At 41.5% G+C, this 16,649-nt stretch overlaps 2 protein-coding genes across 7 annotated transcripts in view; one reads left to right on the plus strand and one right to left on the minus strand.

Annotated features, from left to right (window-relative positions):
• Positions 1 to 5,365, plus strand: part of LOC136442521 (astrotactin-2-like) — a 35,893-nt gene extending 30,528 nt beyond the window's left edge. For 5 of the 6 annotated variants that reach the window (XM_066439425.1, XM_066439426.1, XM_066439422.1 and 2 more), the window contains 6 exons: positions 683 to 829; positions 1,438 to 1,571; positions 2,167 to 2,333; positions 2,827 to 2,962; positions 3,665 to 3,768; positions 4,273 to 5,365. In XM_066439425.1, coding sequence (XP_066295522.1) covers positions 683 to 829; positions 1,438 to 1,571; positions 2,167 to 2,333; positions 2,827 to 2,962; positions 3,665 to 3,768; positions 4,273 to 4,694 — 1,110 coding nt within the window. In that variant the 3' untranslated portion in view covers positions 4,695 to 5,365. The remainder of the gene's footprint in view (positions 1 to 682; positions 830 to 1,437; positions 1,572 to 2,166; positions 2,334 to 2,826; positions 2,963 to 3,664; positions 3,769 to 4,272) is intronic. The other variant, XM_066439424.1, reaches the window with a different exon arrangement.
• Positions 5,366 to 6,001: 636 nt separating this feature from the next.
• Positions 6,002 to 7,099, minus strand: LOC136441934 (uncharacterized). Its single transcript, XM_066438496.1, has one exon. It carries the CDS (start codon positions 7,097 to 7,099, stop codon positions 6,002 to 6,004), a length of 1,098 nt encoding a protein of 365 aa, XP_066294593.1.
• Between the last annotated feature and the right edge of the window lie 9,550 nt (positions 7,100 to 16,649).

Genomic DNA, 16,649 nt, shown 5'->3' on the forward strand with positions numbered 1-16,649 from the left:
AGCAAACACTTCTTATTTGTTTCTTTTAAAAGACAGAAAAGCTTTTATTCGTCATAAAAACGACAATTTGGCACCTTATATGTGGCATATCTTAATGTCAGGAACGTCTTACTTCAAACGGTAACGTCATTTACCGTTTTGGGCGACAGGCATAAACCGCCTTGCACAGCGTGCAAGAACAGTGACAGGAGCGATCTGACGTGATTTGTCGGAGGGCCTTAGTAGCTGGATTAACAATTAACCGGTCATTCTCTGAACTGAATTGTTACGTTCTCGGCTGCGTTTTAAATGTTGCATGTCTCCGCAGGCGACAGCCGTTTTTATGACTCTTTAGGCCACCCATTGTTATAACTACTTCTAAGTCAAAACCCATAAGTAATTTTGTGGTGCATTTTTCGTGAAACATGATACGTGATGTGAGAAAATGAAGAAAGCATCGATGGTGCCCGTAACTAGTTTGGCTCATATCAAGTCGTAAAGGCTGAACGCGAGCGTGCGTTCTAAGACCGCTCTGTCAACTCTGACCTACCTTCCCGACAGTGTCGTTAACGTGCCTAGCATTTAAATACGAATACCGGAGGTGTGGACACAAGACATGACCGTCACAAACTCAAACAGCAAGTGAATACAAATCCTCCATCTAGCCGGTAAAAATAGATACCCGTGTATCACTCCGCCACAGGTCCAGACGGTGCTCCGGTCCTGGGGAAGATGTGCCGCGGAAGGATGCTGTACGACAGCTGGTACTGTGATGACCGAGCCTGCACTCCTGTACATCACTGCACCCACACCACTGTATGAGTTACTGAGGGATAAAGGAACAAAAGAGGTATGCTTTGTTATTACTACTGAATCACCAACACCAGCACAGTCCGACTGTTTGCATACCCGGTAAACCGCCTCAGGATTGTACTGAACAGTACAAGCTGCATATCTGGACTGATTTATTTGATCCATTCTCGCCGGGAAAGACTCCTACTTTTTGAGTGTAGTGGGTTTTTTCATGTGGCCAAGGTGTGGCTCTCCTCAAACACAAGACCTCCATTTAACGTCCTGAAGAGCGTCCCTAAAGCCCCTATACTAGACCCGCGACACGTTGGCGACCTCGCTGCGACCGACCGATTTGACAGAGTGCTAAACGAATTTCATCGATAAAAAACGAATGTCTTTCCGCTTTTTGTGTTTTGTTGTCATTTTAGTCACACTTGTACTTTTTGTGTAATATTCCCATTATAAAGTAAAGGGTAACGCAAATCCAATTTAGGACGCAGCGACGCCGCCAACGTGCTGCGGGTTCAGTGAGATAGGGGCTTAACGTTAGTTCTTGTTTGGGAGAGCATGCCTAATATCATTATTGCATCACGGCAAAACTACTCCGATGCAAGTCACTCGTAAATGTTTTTGTCCACTTACATGTACGTTGTTCTGCTCCTGCAGGTGTTTCGAAGAGCCTTCCTGAGCTACCTGTGGTGTAACGGGGAGGGTGAGGTGGCGGGAGACACGTGTAGGTGTGACCTCCACCCTTCATATCCCGGACACACACTTGCCTGCGCGCCGCCGCCCAAACCAAGGTAGATAGTTCAGAATCTCTGCTTTACTACGAAGCTGTTATTGAATAAATGAAATAAGATAAAGTGAAATGAAATAGAATAAAATGAAATGAGATGAAATAAATAAAATGACTGGTTTATGTGACAAAACTACAATAAATTCACGTTCAAATACCATACCATGGCAGCCGCAAAAGGGCGGAAATGAGGCATAACTAACAATTGAAATTGAAATCTGTGGTGTACTTACGCCTTATGTCAATATTCCATCTAGAGTAGACAATCCTCAATGATTAAGCAATCCTCATTTATCTTAAGATTCATGTAGCAGTAAGAAACACAACTAAAAGTGCACTATTGTGACTCTCTGTCAACGATTTGTAATAAAATCTCTGTACACTACCTCAACCTATATAGACAAACGATCGAGAACAGTTAACATTCAGTAATTGTACTATGAACACTGTGCAGTGTTTCTAAACCTAGAGGTTTTGCACCTGAATCCTGTGACTTTAAGGTACACAGCTGTGTGCTTCTTTGAACAAATGTATCATGTGATACTGACACATTGGTGTCTGCAGGAACATGCCCACTAACCAGTTTTTCTGTCCCACAGTTTGTACCAGCCCCTCGCTGACCAGCCCACTGACAACATACTCGCGGTTGCCTGGCAACACGTCGGTCGGGAGATCGGTGTTCACGTGACAGACTACCAATTCGTCGTCAGAGAGGTCCGATCTGTAGACATCGGTCTCCATGGTGACGACTTTGCCAACCATCCAGGTGATATTTTTGTTGTATCTTCTTATGGTGGCAATTTGATCTGGTGGTTAGGGTTGTGGATTAAAGGTTTTGGGTTTGAATCCCTGGCAGGCCCTAGTTCTAACTTAACACCTTTTTCCTCACTCGACTCAGGTGACAATCAGTACTGAACGTCTTCTCGGATAGCTTTCGCATCAGTATAATACACGCCGAAGGTTTCGTGTCTTCCACTAGTGGATGAGCATGATAGAAGCTTGCTATTTCTGACTTTCAGGGGAGAATGCAAACGTATAACGAGCAAGAAAATCATTTCATTGTAAAGGACTGACTTTCCTATCTACGTTAAATACGAGTTTGCTGATAGATACACTTAAAGCCAGGAGGCGCTCGTGTGTGGATGACATAATCAAACAGCAACTGTGGATTGATAACGTCCTCGAACAGAATGGCCCCCTGGCGGAGTGGATGGTAGCTACATGCATCTGACGTATTGAAGTGTATCTTGATGTTTTAGAGTTAACTGTATCTATCCTGGATGACGTAACGTACAACAGAGCTGACAGCTGCTATGGCCGCGGCCTGACACACCAGGGATCTGTGTGGACCTTCTCACTTCTCCTCATGTGCCTGAAACCAGACACATCCTACAGGTAAAACAATATTAGAGACAAATTCAACTGCTTTCATACACAACAAACTGGATTCAATACATTTTCGACTGGTCCTCATCTGGTCTCAGGATAACCGATGACGTAGCTGCTCCAAGCCTGTGAGTGACCTTGGCGAAAGTGTGACGTTAGTAATTGGTTGAAGGTGGTTACAAGCTGGTATCGTCCCCCGTCGTGGTTTGATTAAATTTGTGGCCTGATATTTTTGCTTTTTTACCTCTTTTACTTGCCACGACGAGTTCATAATTAACCTAAGACTGACGAAATGGTAAACAAAAGTCCATTTTCTTCTGCTACCCTGGAAAGTTGCTGAGTTGTTCCGTACCGTTATTAAACTTTCATGTTGATACAGTTTATCCAGTTCGCACGGTCACACATTCAAACATCATCAACGATTATTCAAAGATACATCTGGTCTACTTCTTATTTTTCATTTTCAACGGCTACGGGACTACATTTATCAAACTTATTTTGATTTATAAAAGTAGTTATCAACCTGTTTTTTTAGTGACACATGTCCTTTGCCCTGTCCAAAAGCACACAAAAAAGTCGTCAATATACAACTGAAATCATTTAAGTTGGTTTGCACAGTGTCTGCGTTGGACATTGAAAATAATCTTATATTAGTCCCTGAATTTTTAGTCATACGTCGAATCATCACCTCTCCCCTTTTCATGACCACAGGATCAGCTTGCGTGTACTAACACGTGGCGGGGCAGTGTCGCCATCAGATGTCCTGGTCCTCAGAACAGAGTGTCAGATGCCTCAGCTCAATCACCAACCCAGCGGTGAGGAACTTTTCTGGCCTAGAGTCCAGTCTTGTTAGCTTCGTTCCGCTCCCAACGTTCGATACCCCAGCGGGCCGAAGCTAACAAGGCTGGACTCAAAGCTTGACCATTTCTTCTTTCTCCAGTTGTTTGGTTATTTTCTCGCACATTTCGGATTGGATAAATATGTATGTTTGTACTTCGAACGTATAGTAACAGGTACTCCCTGCTGTGTTCTTTATCATATACATCATTTAAGTACATATGTTAAGGATGAAATGAACTAGAATAGCTACGATTAACGTTACAGTAGATTTGAATTAGTAACTTGAATTAGTCTGTAGAAATCCATAGGCCACTATAGTTTCCAAGGTTCTATAAAAGTGTCAGACATACCATATAACGTGATGTATGCCGCTATGACAAAATGTGCTCAGCGCAGAACTTAAGTTCTGTTGCTGCAGAACCATCATTGATTGACATTCTGCATCCGAATGCTTTTTTTTAATTTGCCTCATTTTCTAGGTATTCCGCTAGGTGTCGCTGATGCACTATACAACCTGTATGCTGGCTACACATCCCCTCTCGCTCAGGACATGGCCTTCCGAATCCTCACCTCCCTCAACACCATCGGACTGTACGACGTCGCGAAGACGTACGAGGAAAAGTACGACGACTTCTTACTGAGAACACAAGAAGAACTCGGGTTAACAAGAACTCTTTTGATCAGGGCTAGTCTCGCGACGTTATCACGAAGATGTAAAACCCAGACTGAGTCGGGAAAGATCGTACGGAAAGTTCGCAGACGTTACAGATGTTCCTTTGAAGGAATCGATACGAGAAAGGGGATACGAGAGGCCATACTGATGGAAATGGGAAGATATTGTGTGAAGTATGAAGAAAAGTACGATTCATACGACTGGAAAATGTCTATGTATGAAGAGTGACCAATATTTTGTCCTGCATCTTTCAATATCTGTTTGTATCGTTAAAAATATCAATCCTTTTGTGCGTTACAGTTTTGCGATAATCGAAATTTTTTGCATTTGGTTGTACGATCGACATTGAAAAGGGAAATATATGCGGGGATTTGATTTTGAGGTAGGGAGAAAATCGAGTGCCCGCGGTGGTTTTACTGTTAAAATGTAACAGTCGGGTTTTACTGTAAAAATGGACATGTTCGCGATGAAGACTCAGAAGAGGTCATCATGAAAAACGAGAACATAAAACCACCACGAATATTTCTCCCTTTACAGTATATTTGCTGTAAGAAATACCTTGCTGTCTGTTGACAACATCTGATTGTGAAATGCAGCACTGTAGACAGCAATTATCATTTCATCTTTTTGTTGGTAACAAATCTGTGTTCGTTCACGGCACTTTATTTTCATTTTTCCTACGCACAAACATTTTGTTCTTCAAATGGAGTAAGAATTGTTAAGATCAGAATGAAAGATTTGTATCGGCCATGACTCCGCTTGTACTGGTACCAGGTTTTAATGACTGCAAACACCGCTATGCTAGATAACGGTTTGCTAGTACATGTACATGCAGTGTACTAGCCCATTGTAGATACTGTAAGTGATATATCAAGAAGTACGCTGTTATCAACATTGAAGGTCTGGGTTCACTTCGGAGGTTTTTTTTACGATTCGGGGCCAACCTGACTCGTTCCCAGAAAGGCAATAGCGCTTCTCCAAACATCCTTTTCCGGGCAATTTAATGTTTCCGATGGATAGGGGTGCCTTGCCACTGGCCGACAGACGCATATGATATTTTCTGCGTAAACGTCATTTTTGGCGAAAACCGTCATTTAAAGCAATTTTCATCCCCAAGACTGCTATTTAGGGGCATTCTTCCAAGGCCGCTGGAAGGAAAAGAAGAGTTTTTCCTTTGGTATGGCAATAAAGGTCATCATTCTGTCTGTGCACTTAAGAAAAATGACAAAAATCGTTAGAATACGTTTTCCGTAATCCCCGATGGTGCGAAACATTGCAAAATGCACATAGAACGCTCGACTCTCGGGTAATCAGGCGACAAAGCTTTTCAGAAAGTATAAAAGATTACACACTGCTATAGCGATAGCCGAAAAATCTGGGGCCAAAACTACCGAGATCCAAGTCACTTTCACATTTACAAAATGGTAACACTATCATTCGTTGTACGTTAGATTTTCGTAATTGATCGTGCACCATCATCATCATCATCCACTGGTTTCTGCATCTGCAGTCGTTGAAACGTCCTGCAGCTGCATTCAGTCTTTCTTCATCTTCTTCCACGTGTCCTTGCATCTTGCGAGCTCCCTTAGCTCTCGGAGTTTCTTTCCTGTTGTGGGAGGGCCTCGCTTGAGGTCTCCCTTCAGCATGCTGAGTAAGTTCACGCAGTGTCTTCCTTTGCGTGCTTTGTATCTGTTGGATCTCAATGTTGAGAATTCCAGGGCTTTTTGTGCAGGTGTGTCTTGTGGCATTCTTAAGATATGTCCAAACATCGACCACCTGAGATGTTCGACTTTTTCGGAGAGAGGAGTTGTGTTGCAGATTTTGTACAACGTGTCATTTGTCACCATGCTCTTGGGCCATTGAAGACCTGTAATTACACGCAGGTGTTTCCGGTGGCAACTGTCCAGCTTCTCTAGAACTGCCTTTGGTGCTACCCAACTATTGCAGTTATATAGCATGATGGAGACACAGCAAGCGTTATACAGCTGTAGCTTTTTTGCCAAGGGAATCCTTGATCTTCGGATCCAGATCTTACAGAAAGATCTAAAAGCAATGTTGCCCATGATGCAGCGTGCTTCTACATCGGCAGAACTACAGAGTAGGGATCCCAGGATTTTACTTTTCCTCCATTCCTCTTCTCCTCGTAGTGGCTTGTCAGCCAGATAGACATGTGTAAACTCTGTTTTGCCTTCATTCACAAACAGGTTTGAGTCCTTCAGGTTTCTGGCCGCAATAGGTAGGAGTCTTTCTAGTGGGTCTTTTTCCTCATCTAGGAAATCCACATCATCTGCATACTCCATCTCTAGGGGCATGTCCAGTTCAGAGAGAGGTGGATTTGGTCTTGTAGAAGATCTCCGTACCGTTTCTAGTGCTGCTGCGAGATAGCAGGTGAACAGCACTGGGGACAGGCTGTCTCCTTGTGGCGAACCAATGGATGTTTCAAAGTCTGCTGAATGTGTTGATCTGACACGAACCTTCAGCTTTGTACCTGACAGCAGTAGCCTGACCAGTCGCAGTTCGTCTTCATTGCATCCTGCCTGGTTTAATACTTCTAGTATTTTTGGTCGTTTTATGGTATCGAAGGCGCGGGACATGTCTATGCCCATTTTATGGAAGTCCCAGTGTTTGGACATGACTACTGAGACTAGCATGCGCTGGGCCCACACTATATCTGCGCAGCTACGTCCCCTTTTGAATCGTGCACCAACTTGTATTGTTAACGTCTACTTTTCCGTTATGTATTTCTATGTATGTTGAGTTGTGTTTTTACTCTTGTTACTCCGGGAAGGAGGTGTGACCTCCTTCTGGGAGTATTCGAAATGCTTTTGTTTGCGCGTTCGCAGCTATAACTCACGATCCCGTTGTCGTATTGGTGTGTAACTTGGCATATCGTTTGCCTGGTTGGGCGTGGTGATGCACAATGTCTTTGTTACACCGTAATTACTTTTATCGTCAATGCAATATCGTAATTGCACCCCTATAATTAATGGCATGTGCCACTACCCTGCCGTAGACACCATGCTATAGTCCGTTCCGCTTGACTAGAATACTTCAGGCAGATACGGGGTATATATCTTTCCTACTTGCTGTGATCGTATAGTCACTGTTACATTGTAAAATAGACAACGTGCATCACCACGCGCAACCTAGCAAGCGATATACCAAGTTACATACAAATGCAGCAACGGGAATCGTGAGTTTTGGCTGCGAACATGTGCAGTGTGACCTCCTGTCTGTGTGTTAAGTATGCCGTGTCCAGTCGCAGCTCGCATACTAGTATGTTCGCACGCGAGGGACGGTGCACTTTTACGCACAGTGTGAAAATGGGAAATCTCTGGCCCTTCAAATTTGCCACACTTGTAGTTTGTAGTACGGAGGCTGTGACAATGTAAATAGTTTACGCAGGGGATGAAAGATTGTTGAGATATGTCCCTCAGAAAAGTGCGCGCGGGCCAGGGCCAGAGTCACTTCCGGGTCAATCCGGTGACCTTTGACTTTCGTGTTAGGATAATACAAATTAGCCTTTTTTTTTGCAAATAGGTTGTTAGCTATAGATCAGGCAAGCATATTTGTGATTTCTGAAACATCTTAGTTGTAAGGCTGAATGGTTCGTTGATAATCTTCAAAAGGAGCCATCTTGATCTAAATTTAGACTTTTCCCGGAATTTCTAGATCCGATCTGTGCCATGCTGTAAAAACGTACTTTTCAGCAGGTTGACCTCTCCTGTATTGAAAGAAAAAGATAAATAAACACTTTTCTTTACTTGCTATAAAACACTACTTGGACTGTGCAGAGATGCAATTTGTGTGGGTTAATACTTTTAATTCTTTAATTACCGCTTATCAAACATGCACTTTTCACACCTGGCTCCACATACAACCCACGATTCTGTTGTAAAGTATCACAAGATGATATAGGACTGACGGTTCTAATCGAGAAATAGTGCTTTATGATAAAGATGACATAAAATGGGCCAAACCATTAAAGTCTGGTGCTATCATTAAAAATTATCCAGTATAATGGCCCATCCCTTACACAATTAATCGCCAAATACAACAAAATAAACCAGGATAGTAATTATCTGTGATTTCACACCTTACATAAAGATCCATTTCATGCATCTATCTTACAACTGAGCAGGTCACTAGCGAAGGAAATTAACAAACACCTCACCCACAATGTGCACACTATAAATACTTCACGGAGAATTGTGTCCTACGGACTCTGAGGGCTTCACATAAGCACTGTCCTTTTTGCCCTATCTTGAAAAATATATGCCAATACAATTTTAAAAAGTCAAAGTAGCCTGGTCGAGAAAAACAATAAACTTTGTCTAATATATAGACGTTTTTGTGGAGGTTTTGTGGTCACTTGGCGTTTGTGATGGTTGGTTTTGTCCACACTTCTGCAATTGGAATTTGAATTCTTGGCACGGACGGTAGCAGGAAGGTAGGTCAAAGTTGGCAAAAAGGTTGCACGAGTGGGTTTGAGGTCTGAGTTTTGTTACGCGGCGCAACAGGAAGTACCGTTTGCTTGGGTTTTGGTTTGATTGATTTGGTTTTTTTTCTTATTTGTAAGCCGCTTCAATGGTATTCCTTTATGTGAAATAACTAGGAAACGGTCTTAGGCAGTCTCCATTCAGCGTTCGGTTTCGCTTTGCTGGATGGTACCAGTAGTGCGTACTTCTCTGTCATGTAATATACTAGCCAAATAGCTTTCTAACATCTCAACTCGGCAAACGCAACGACCAGTCAAAATTGAACTGTCAAACACATAATATTGATAGGCCGTGTTTATTTGATTATATGGATGACATCGTCTGGGAACCCCAAAACTGATACGAGTGTGCGAATGAAAAAAAATGCCTTCATTATGGAATCTACGTAGTCAGGAAGGATGCACAAATTTATAGATTCTTAATTTTTGTTCTTTCACATCTTCTTCTTTGACTTTGGAATTGACCTTTGCATTCTGCGTTAGAATACGTTTTCCGAACTATTTTTATGTGTGCAATTTACGGCATGTATTTTCTCATTTTTAAGCCGCTATGTATGGTTTACAGTGTCATCCATATAATTAAATCAACATGGCCTTATATTCCCACATTATTTAATCTCTACCAGACTCCATAGGCCACTGGAAAATAGTAAAAATTCAGGCTAAATGGACAGATAACGTACCAAAGAAGTCAGCCGGCCATAGAATTTAAATTAGAAGTACAGTTTGCAAACATTTAGCCTACGTTTCAGACTCCTACCGGCTGATTTTTTTTTTAAATTAAACTTTTTTCCTTTTTTTTTCTACTTATTGCTGGCTGATGATAAGGAAATGCTAACTTCGAAAAAGAAACAGCCGGAAGGAGTCTGCAACGGAGGCTAGCGACAATTATAGAATGACGAAACTGCGACCGCGGCTTAAGAAAATTATCGGAGTTGAAGCTTCCGGTTAGAAAAGTCATAGAAAACAAATCTAACTATATATATCCGTAACCCGACATGTAACAACATGCTCGCACAGCCTACCCCACCCCACCTCAACGGTAATAGTCGTGGGAGCATTTGAACAAGTTGTTGCCATATCAGGTGTAGAGGAATGTACTGGGAATGGTGCGGTAGTTACAAAGACCGATAATTACTTTACCATGGATAGAGTAGTCCATTTCACAACCATTTTGTTCTGTGAGGGTTGAACGAACTTCACCGCTTCTACGAGACACACGTGCGGTAAGAAGTTATAATGACCAAAACTTCAAGGCCCAGTTTACACAAGCATTTTCCAAGCACACTCAGTCGAAGTCCGACTCAGCGGAGTCGATTTTGGCCTCTGTAAACAAAGAAAATTAGTACCCTTTTAACGGAATCGACTTGAGTAATCTTGAAACCATGCTCAAGTCGGACTCAAGTCGCGTTTACTTGTACGGAGTCGACTCCGAGTCTACTCCCGGTAAGTCATGCAATGCTCAGGCCATAGGCCATATGAAAATCAGTGAAAATCTATAGCGAAAATTTGGAGATTTGTTTCTTGCGCCATAATTTTTCTGTATCTGTTTCATCATTTTGTGCCCTCTGTGGTACAAGTTGGTCATGATTCAAAGCGAGGCTGGGCGTTCCAAGTCACTTCGCGGCCTTGTTTGTAAACAGACCGCACTTCTCCCGTGTCATCCCCATCTTGTGTTGGTTAACAGTACTTCAGGCTCTGTACCCTTCAAAACTCTACATGATCTGTTCTTCTCCCCGGTGCTGAGTGTCCTCGTATTCTTCCATCGACCTTTTCTTCCCCTTGCTGATCTCATCTTCTTAGGAGGCACGAGAGGCAAAATGTCCTTTTGGAAAAGTGACAGAGACCAAATCACTTAATGTTTAGTATGTAGGATTAGATGTTGAGAATCGGAGCCATCAAAACTTCCCCACTGATGTCAATTATGGATTTGTACCATTCAGGGTTGACTTTGTTTTTTCTTCTCGTGAGAGTCTAGTTTATCAATGTAGGATTACAGTTGTCGAAATTAGAAGTAGAGCTAGGTCAGTGACCATCTTGCTATTTCAGACAGCTTGTACTTACTGTATGTTTTCCAGGAGTGTGGTAAACTTGAAGTCAACTCAGTCGCTGGTAAAAAATGTGAAAAATACAGTGACATACTTCAGTCTCAAGAAGAGATGTTCCTTTACATTTGTGTCAAATTTCAACTCATTTCATACAAGAATGAACCTGCTATGATGAGAATTGCGTTCTTTTTTGTACCACCCTCGTAGAAGCCCGAGCTGTGATCCGAGCCTTGTGGATCATTTCTGGTGTTCTTCATGTCATGATGGCGAGGATACTGCCAGAAAATTTTGTGAGGACTCATCTTGTATCTAAATCGGACAGAAGTGAGTTTAAGTGACCCGTATACCTCGAACGCTGGTCGCGCCACAATTATCCAATTTTTTCCAATAGGAAGCCCCATCACCTACTGGTGGTCAAAAGGCGCTCCATGAAAGAGAATAACTACAATGATCGATGGACATATTAATAGAAATCTTTTTGGTTTACAGTTAAAGTGAGTCATGTCACTTTCTTCCCAATACGATCCTCTTAGGCCATGTTAACTTGATTATATGAATGACATCCGCGCTCGCATCAATTTTCGTCCGTTTCCAAAAAAATAGTTTTCAGCCATACTGTAAATAGTACAAAGCAGCTACAAAATGAGAAAATACATCCTGTAAATTGCAAGACATTTCAGAAAACGGATATTTATGACGTAGAATGATAAAGTAAATTCCAAAGTCAAACAAAGAGATGCGAAATAACAAACTGAGGGACCTACTACTCGGTATACCATACTGGGTGTGTTTAGTTTCGTTCATCCGTCCTGACCACGTAGCTACAGATTTCATAATGAAGGCAACTTTTTTTCGTCAAACTTTTTATTTCATTCGCACGCTTGCATCAGTATTAGGATCGATATGGCCTAAGTTTGTAAGAAAAGAATCCTATCCTACTTTCATCTCCGAAATACAGTAACTATGGGCAGATTCTGACTTTGTCCCTAAATGGATTAAAACACTGTCTGTCTACACTGGATTCTTGAAAATGTACAAGGAAAAAAATACGTTTCCTTCTTGTCTTGACTCATAAATGGCAGACTGTGCAGTTGAACGCGAAAACTCGTCTAAACAAGCCCTATCACACCTTACTGGTCTCATGGAAACAAACGCATGCCACATCTATAACGTTACATATGTGGTTTGTAGGCCTTTACAAAACGTGGGCAAATACTAGTTTGAGCCACTGCAGACATTGTGCGAACTACAGCTAATCTTGCTCTTGAGTTGACGCATGTATCGTATCTCAGCTGAAATTGTGAGGTACTATATATAGTCTCTATATCTTATCAGTTGTAAATGTTTCACGTGCAACATGGATCTGTTGATTTTCCAGTTGAAAAGTCATGAAAATTCAAACCAATCGTGTGTTTTTTCTGTATCGCACATCATTTCATCATTGTTAGACTTGTTTATTCTCAAGGTCCTCTAGATGAAGTCTTACTTATATGGAGTGTGTGATCTACATGTAGCTGTTCCATCTCTCCAACTTATAGTTTTAGAGGACTTTTGTAAGAGGAAAGAAGAACAATCCTTGATTTGGGGCTGGGGTTCGGGCCCACTTTTGTCCTGTGTCAGATACCTCACGTGGAGTGTCCTTTGTTTGTGTGTGACAGCCCTTCAAAACATGATTACGTGTCGTGCATAAAAACATGCAATCCCCCCGGAATCATTCTGCATCATATGACATGTTTGAAGCCGCGATAACTTCGGTCTTCATTACACCAACCCGGCACACGCGTGGGCACCCCGCCTACGGTCTTAACATGGCAACAATATATGAATATATGAATGTAATGATATTCACTTATCGGTAGATTGCTTCCCTGCACCTCCACCCGCACATGATTTGGATGTTGATACGTACCTACCGCAGCCAGTAGGTATAAAGTACTTAGTACCACAGGTTTAGAGACGCGCGTTTTTCATCGAGTTCTGATTGCCTGCACGTGTGGCTGATTGCCCCATAGGCTTAAATGTGATTGTCAGACACTCGGAATACTGAATATTCACCTACAACTTGGGAAACACTGGAGGTTCGATTCTCAGAGTCACGAAAGTCTTTTATTACTGCCACTGAGTGTAACGTTACAGTTATTGCGTTTGCAAATCTTTTGTCTCTTAAATGACTGCATAATTACCTTCGCCGAGAAGGTTATACACAACACAGTTAAGAATTAATAGCCATAGATTGAATATAGAAACAGGTACATATCTTAATGTAGCTCCCGACCAAAGGTTTTGCCCATTCTGTCCAAATAGAATTGAAGATGCGAGTTTCACTTTATTATGGAATGCACTAAATATGATGCTCTACGCCATGAGTTATTCACCTCTCTCAACTCAAGTACTTCAGATTTTAAGTCACTCAATGCCACAGATAGATTGGACTATATATTTAAATGCAACAGCTCATACAGTGTTAAAATAGGCAAAATATATGAAAGATTGTTTTGCTATTAGAAAAAATAATGATACTCAAAATTAGCCCAACTTGAATCATGTAAAACCTAAGATAGTCATTTTGTTGTAGTGAACAGTTTTATTCCATACTTATGTCTTGTTCTATGTTACCTGTTGTTGCCATACTTTGTGCTACAAAAGTCGCGCAATAAAGTTCTATTATCGGTTACACCAGCTGTGGAGTGGGTCTGTATGTATGTCAAGAGCATAACTCGAGAAACCTTTGATAGATCTTCATGATTTTTGGTAGGTAGGTAGCAGTTGTGGAAACAAAGGTCAGGTTCGATTTTAAACCTCCTTGATTTACCTGGCGTTTTGCTACGGTGCCGCAGTGGACTTTGTATGTTTGTGTGTTGGTATGTAGACAACATGACTCAAGGAACTGTTGATGGACCTGCATGAATTTTGGTGGGTGCGTAGCGATTGTAGAAACGGATGTCAAGTTCAAAAATGGGTCACCTGGCATTTTCTTACGGTACTGCAGCGGGCTGTGTATGTATGCGTATTTATATGTAGACAGGATAACTCGAGAAGCTGTTGATAGTTGTGCATGATATTTAGTAGATGGATAGGTTTCTTGAAGGGGAAGGTCAAGTTCGATGATGGGCCTCCTAGCGGGTACCTTAGGTACTGCAGCGTAGATTCAAAGTTTGAGGTCAACTTTTCTGCAAGTGCTTCGGTCATCATTTTGTGGTGGTAGATAATCCATGCCAAATGAGGTTGTGTACGTTTTGGCCCCTTAACAGCTTGTTTGGAACTGCAGTGGGTGTTTTTGATTTATTTGTTTTGACCTTCGGACATGAATAATTAGAAATGGGGTCAACGGATCGTCTTGATTTATGGTATGTAGATAGCTTGATTGATGCTCTAAATAATCAAATACTAATCATGCAAGTCAGGAACTAATTTGTATGATTAACAAGGAGAGTTTATAAATCCGCTGCATTTCATAATAGGACTCTCAAATATGCGACATATGTAAGTGTAGTAGCTACCTAATTTGCATAATTGATTAGAAAATACTAAAATACCATAATGGTAAATTATTTGAATTTCATTCTCGTGGCATTAGGAAGCTAAGTAAAGGTGAACATTATCAGACATAAATCATGTATATTAGGGCCTCATTAACATAACTTATAAGAAAATTTCTACAATGGGCTTCTTACTGTGCGACCTGATTTCGACTATCTATGTCCCAGCTGGGGTTGGGGATGCAGTTCATGTAAACCTATAAAAGTAGGTCATGTAAACATTTATCAATATACTAAACACATAAATGTATACTAGTCCTGTACCGCCAAATGATTTTTAAAGTCTTGGATAAAGGCACTTTCCATGACAAGCCTTGATTATTTGGCGAAGGTAATGTGTTCGTGGAACTCTAGTATGACAATGATTATTCTTGCAATGTGCCAGTCCCATTTTTCGATTAATTGTTGTGCAAGTGGTTATCTTACTTTTGCAAAACATCCCCCCCCCCACACACACACATAAAGCAGCACACGGACTTTATCTTTTACTATCACAAAGGAAATATTACAAATGTTTCTTCTTGCTTTGGGCGCCATTGTTTGGGTAAATATTTCAGCCTAGGCCTTAGCTCGAGTCACGAAACCCACCTGTTTCCAGTGGAAAATCCTGGCGCCAGACAATGTTTTGAATGATGTAATTAGCAAGCTGACACAAGGCGTTGGTTTCAATATTAATTTTTCATTCACAGTTACAGAAAACGTGTGGGCGATGTACTAGTATATGCCTCTTCTTCAAAGAAATTTCCACTGGTACACATTTCACATAGGTAAGAACAACACAAATAAAAAGTCCGTGGTATTTTGCTAATTACGGGGTCAGAGTACGTATCTTTTTATAGGGGGAAATGTCCTTGCTTCATACTTCATACAAAAATGAACGATTTGCATTTCTTCGGTCTTTATAAGTAAAAGAGGACCTTTAGAATATAAGTGAGCGAAAGCAAAATGTAGTTGTGGAAGATACGTTGGATGGATCATACTACCATGCAGGACAAAAACTGGTCAAATCTCTAAAACTCCTCCTAGAAAATCGGATGATTTACAATCAAACTTACAATTGGGAGGCCAAAATCCCGGTCACTTCTTTGACATACATTGTACCGTGTGCGATTGTTGTGCAATAACGTTCTTCTGTCCCACTCCCAATACTATATGGTACAAGATCGTGAGGCATTCTTGATGGTCTTTGCATTTACCACGGCTGCTTCAACAGCGAACTTAAAACGCCGAGAACGCCTACTTTCCTCCCCAGCGAACTTAAAACGCCGAGAACGCCTACTTTCCTCCCCAGCGAACTTAAACGCCGAGAACGCCTACTTTCCTCCCCTACCACGAAATCAAGTCCTCCGCGAACTTAAATCTAGCTACGCTGCTGGAAGCAAATCAAAACATTTAGTCAATGATATCGTTTTACGAACGTTGCCATCTTTATTCCGTGTATGATTTTTAAAGCCTTTTTTATTTACAAATTCATGCCCGTAGGCTAATTGCTAGGGTCCAAATCGTGAAAAAGGGTAACAGGTATTCTGATATGTATAAGAACAGATGATACACTTTTGTTCGTGACCTAAGTTGCATTTTCCATACGTTTAAAAAAAGTCATTGTTTACATACATACACACGCACGCACGCTCGCTCATCCACACATAAATAAATTCTCTGAAAATATCTATACTATGCGAATTTGCCTTTCTTAGCTGCTATCTGACTAATTGATAACATTACAATGTAACTGTCCGATACTTCAGTTTTGCTACGCTGTGTTCCTTTTCACCAGGTTGATGGCTGGGGGAACGATTGAGTGAAGACATTACCATGTACACAAGGCCACACAAGATGAAACTCTAAGTACGTAATCCTCGCCGTAACCAGCCGCAGGCACGGTCTCTCTTACGTCAAACTTCCTGCAAGGCTCATTTGCGGAACATAGATGCACTATTGTTTCACAATTTGTAGCATGAATTCCTGTTGTTTGCTCACCGTAAAAAAAATTGTTTTCTTCTTTTCCTCCCCTTAACCTCACCACAGGTGGGTGCAAGAGGGTGGGAAAAAAGGCATAATTCAAATGTCAAGGTATAACTAAAAACTATCAACCCTT

The sequence above is a fragment of the Branchiostoma lanceolatum genome, chromosome 9, assembly GCF_035083965.1.
Source record: "Branchiostoma lanceolatum isolate klBraLanc5 chromosome 9, klBraLanc5.hap2, whole genome shotgun sequence".
NCBI lineage: Eukaryota > Metazoa > Chordata > Leptocardii > Amphioxiformes > Branchiostomatidae > Branchiostoma > Branchiostoma lanceolatum.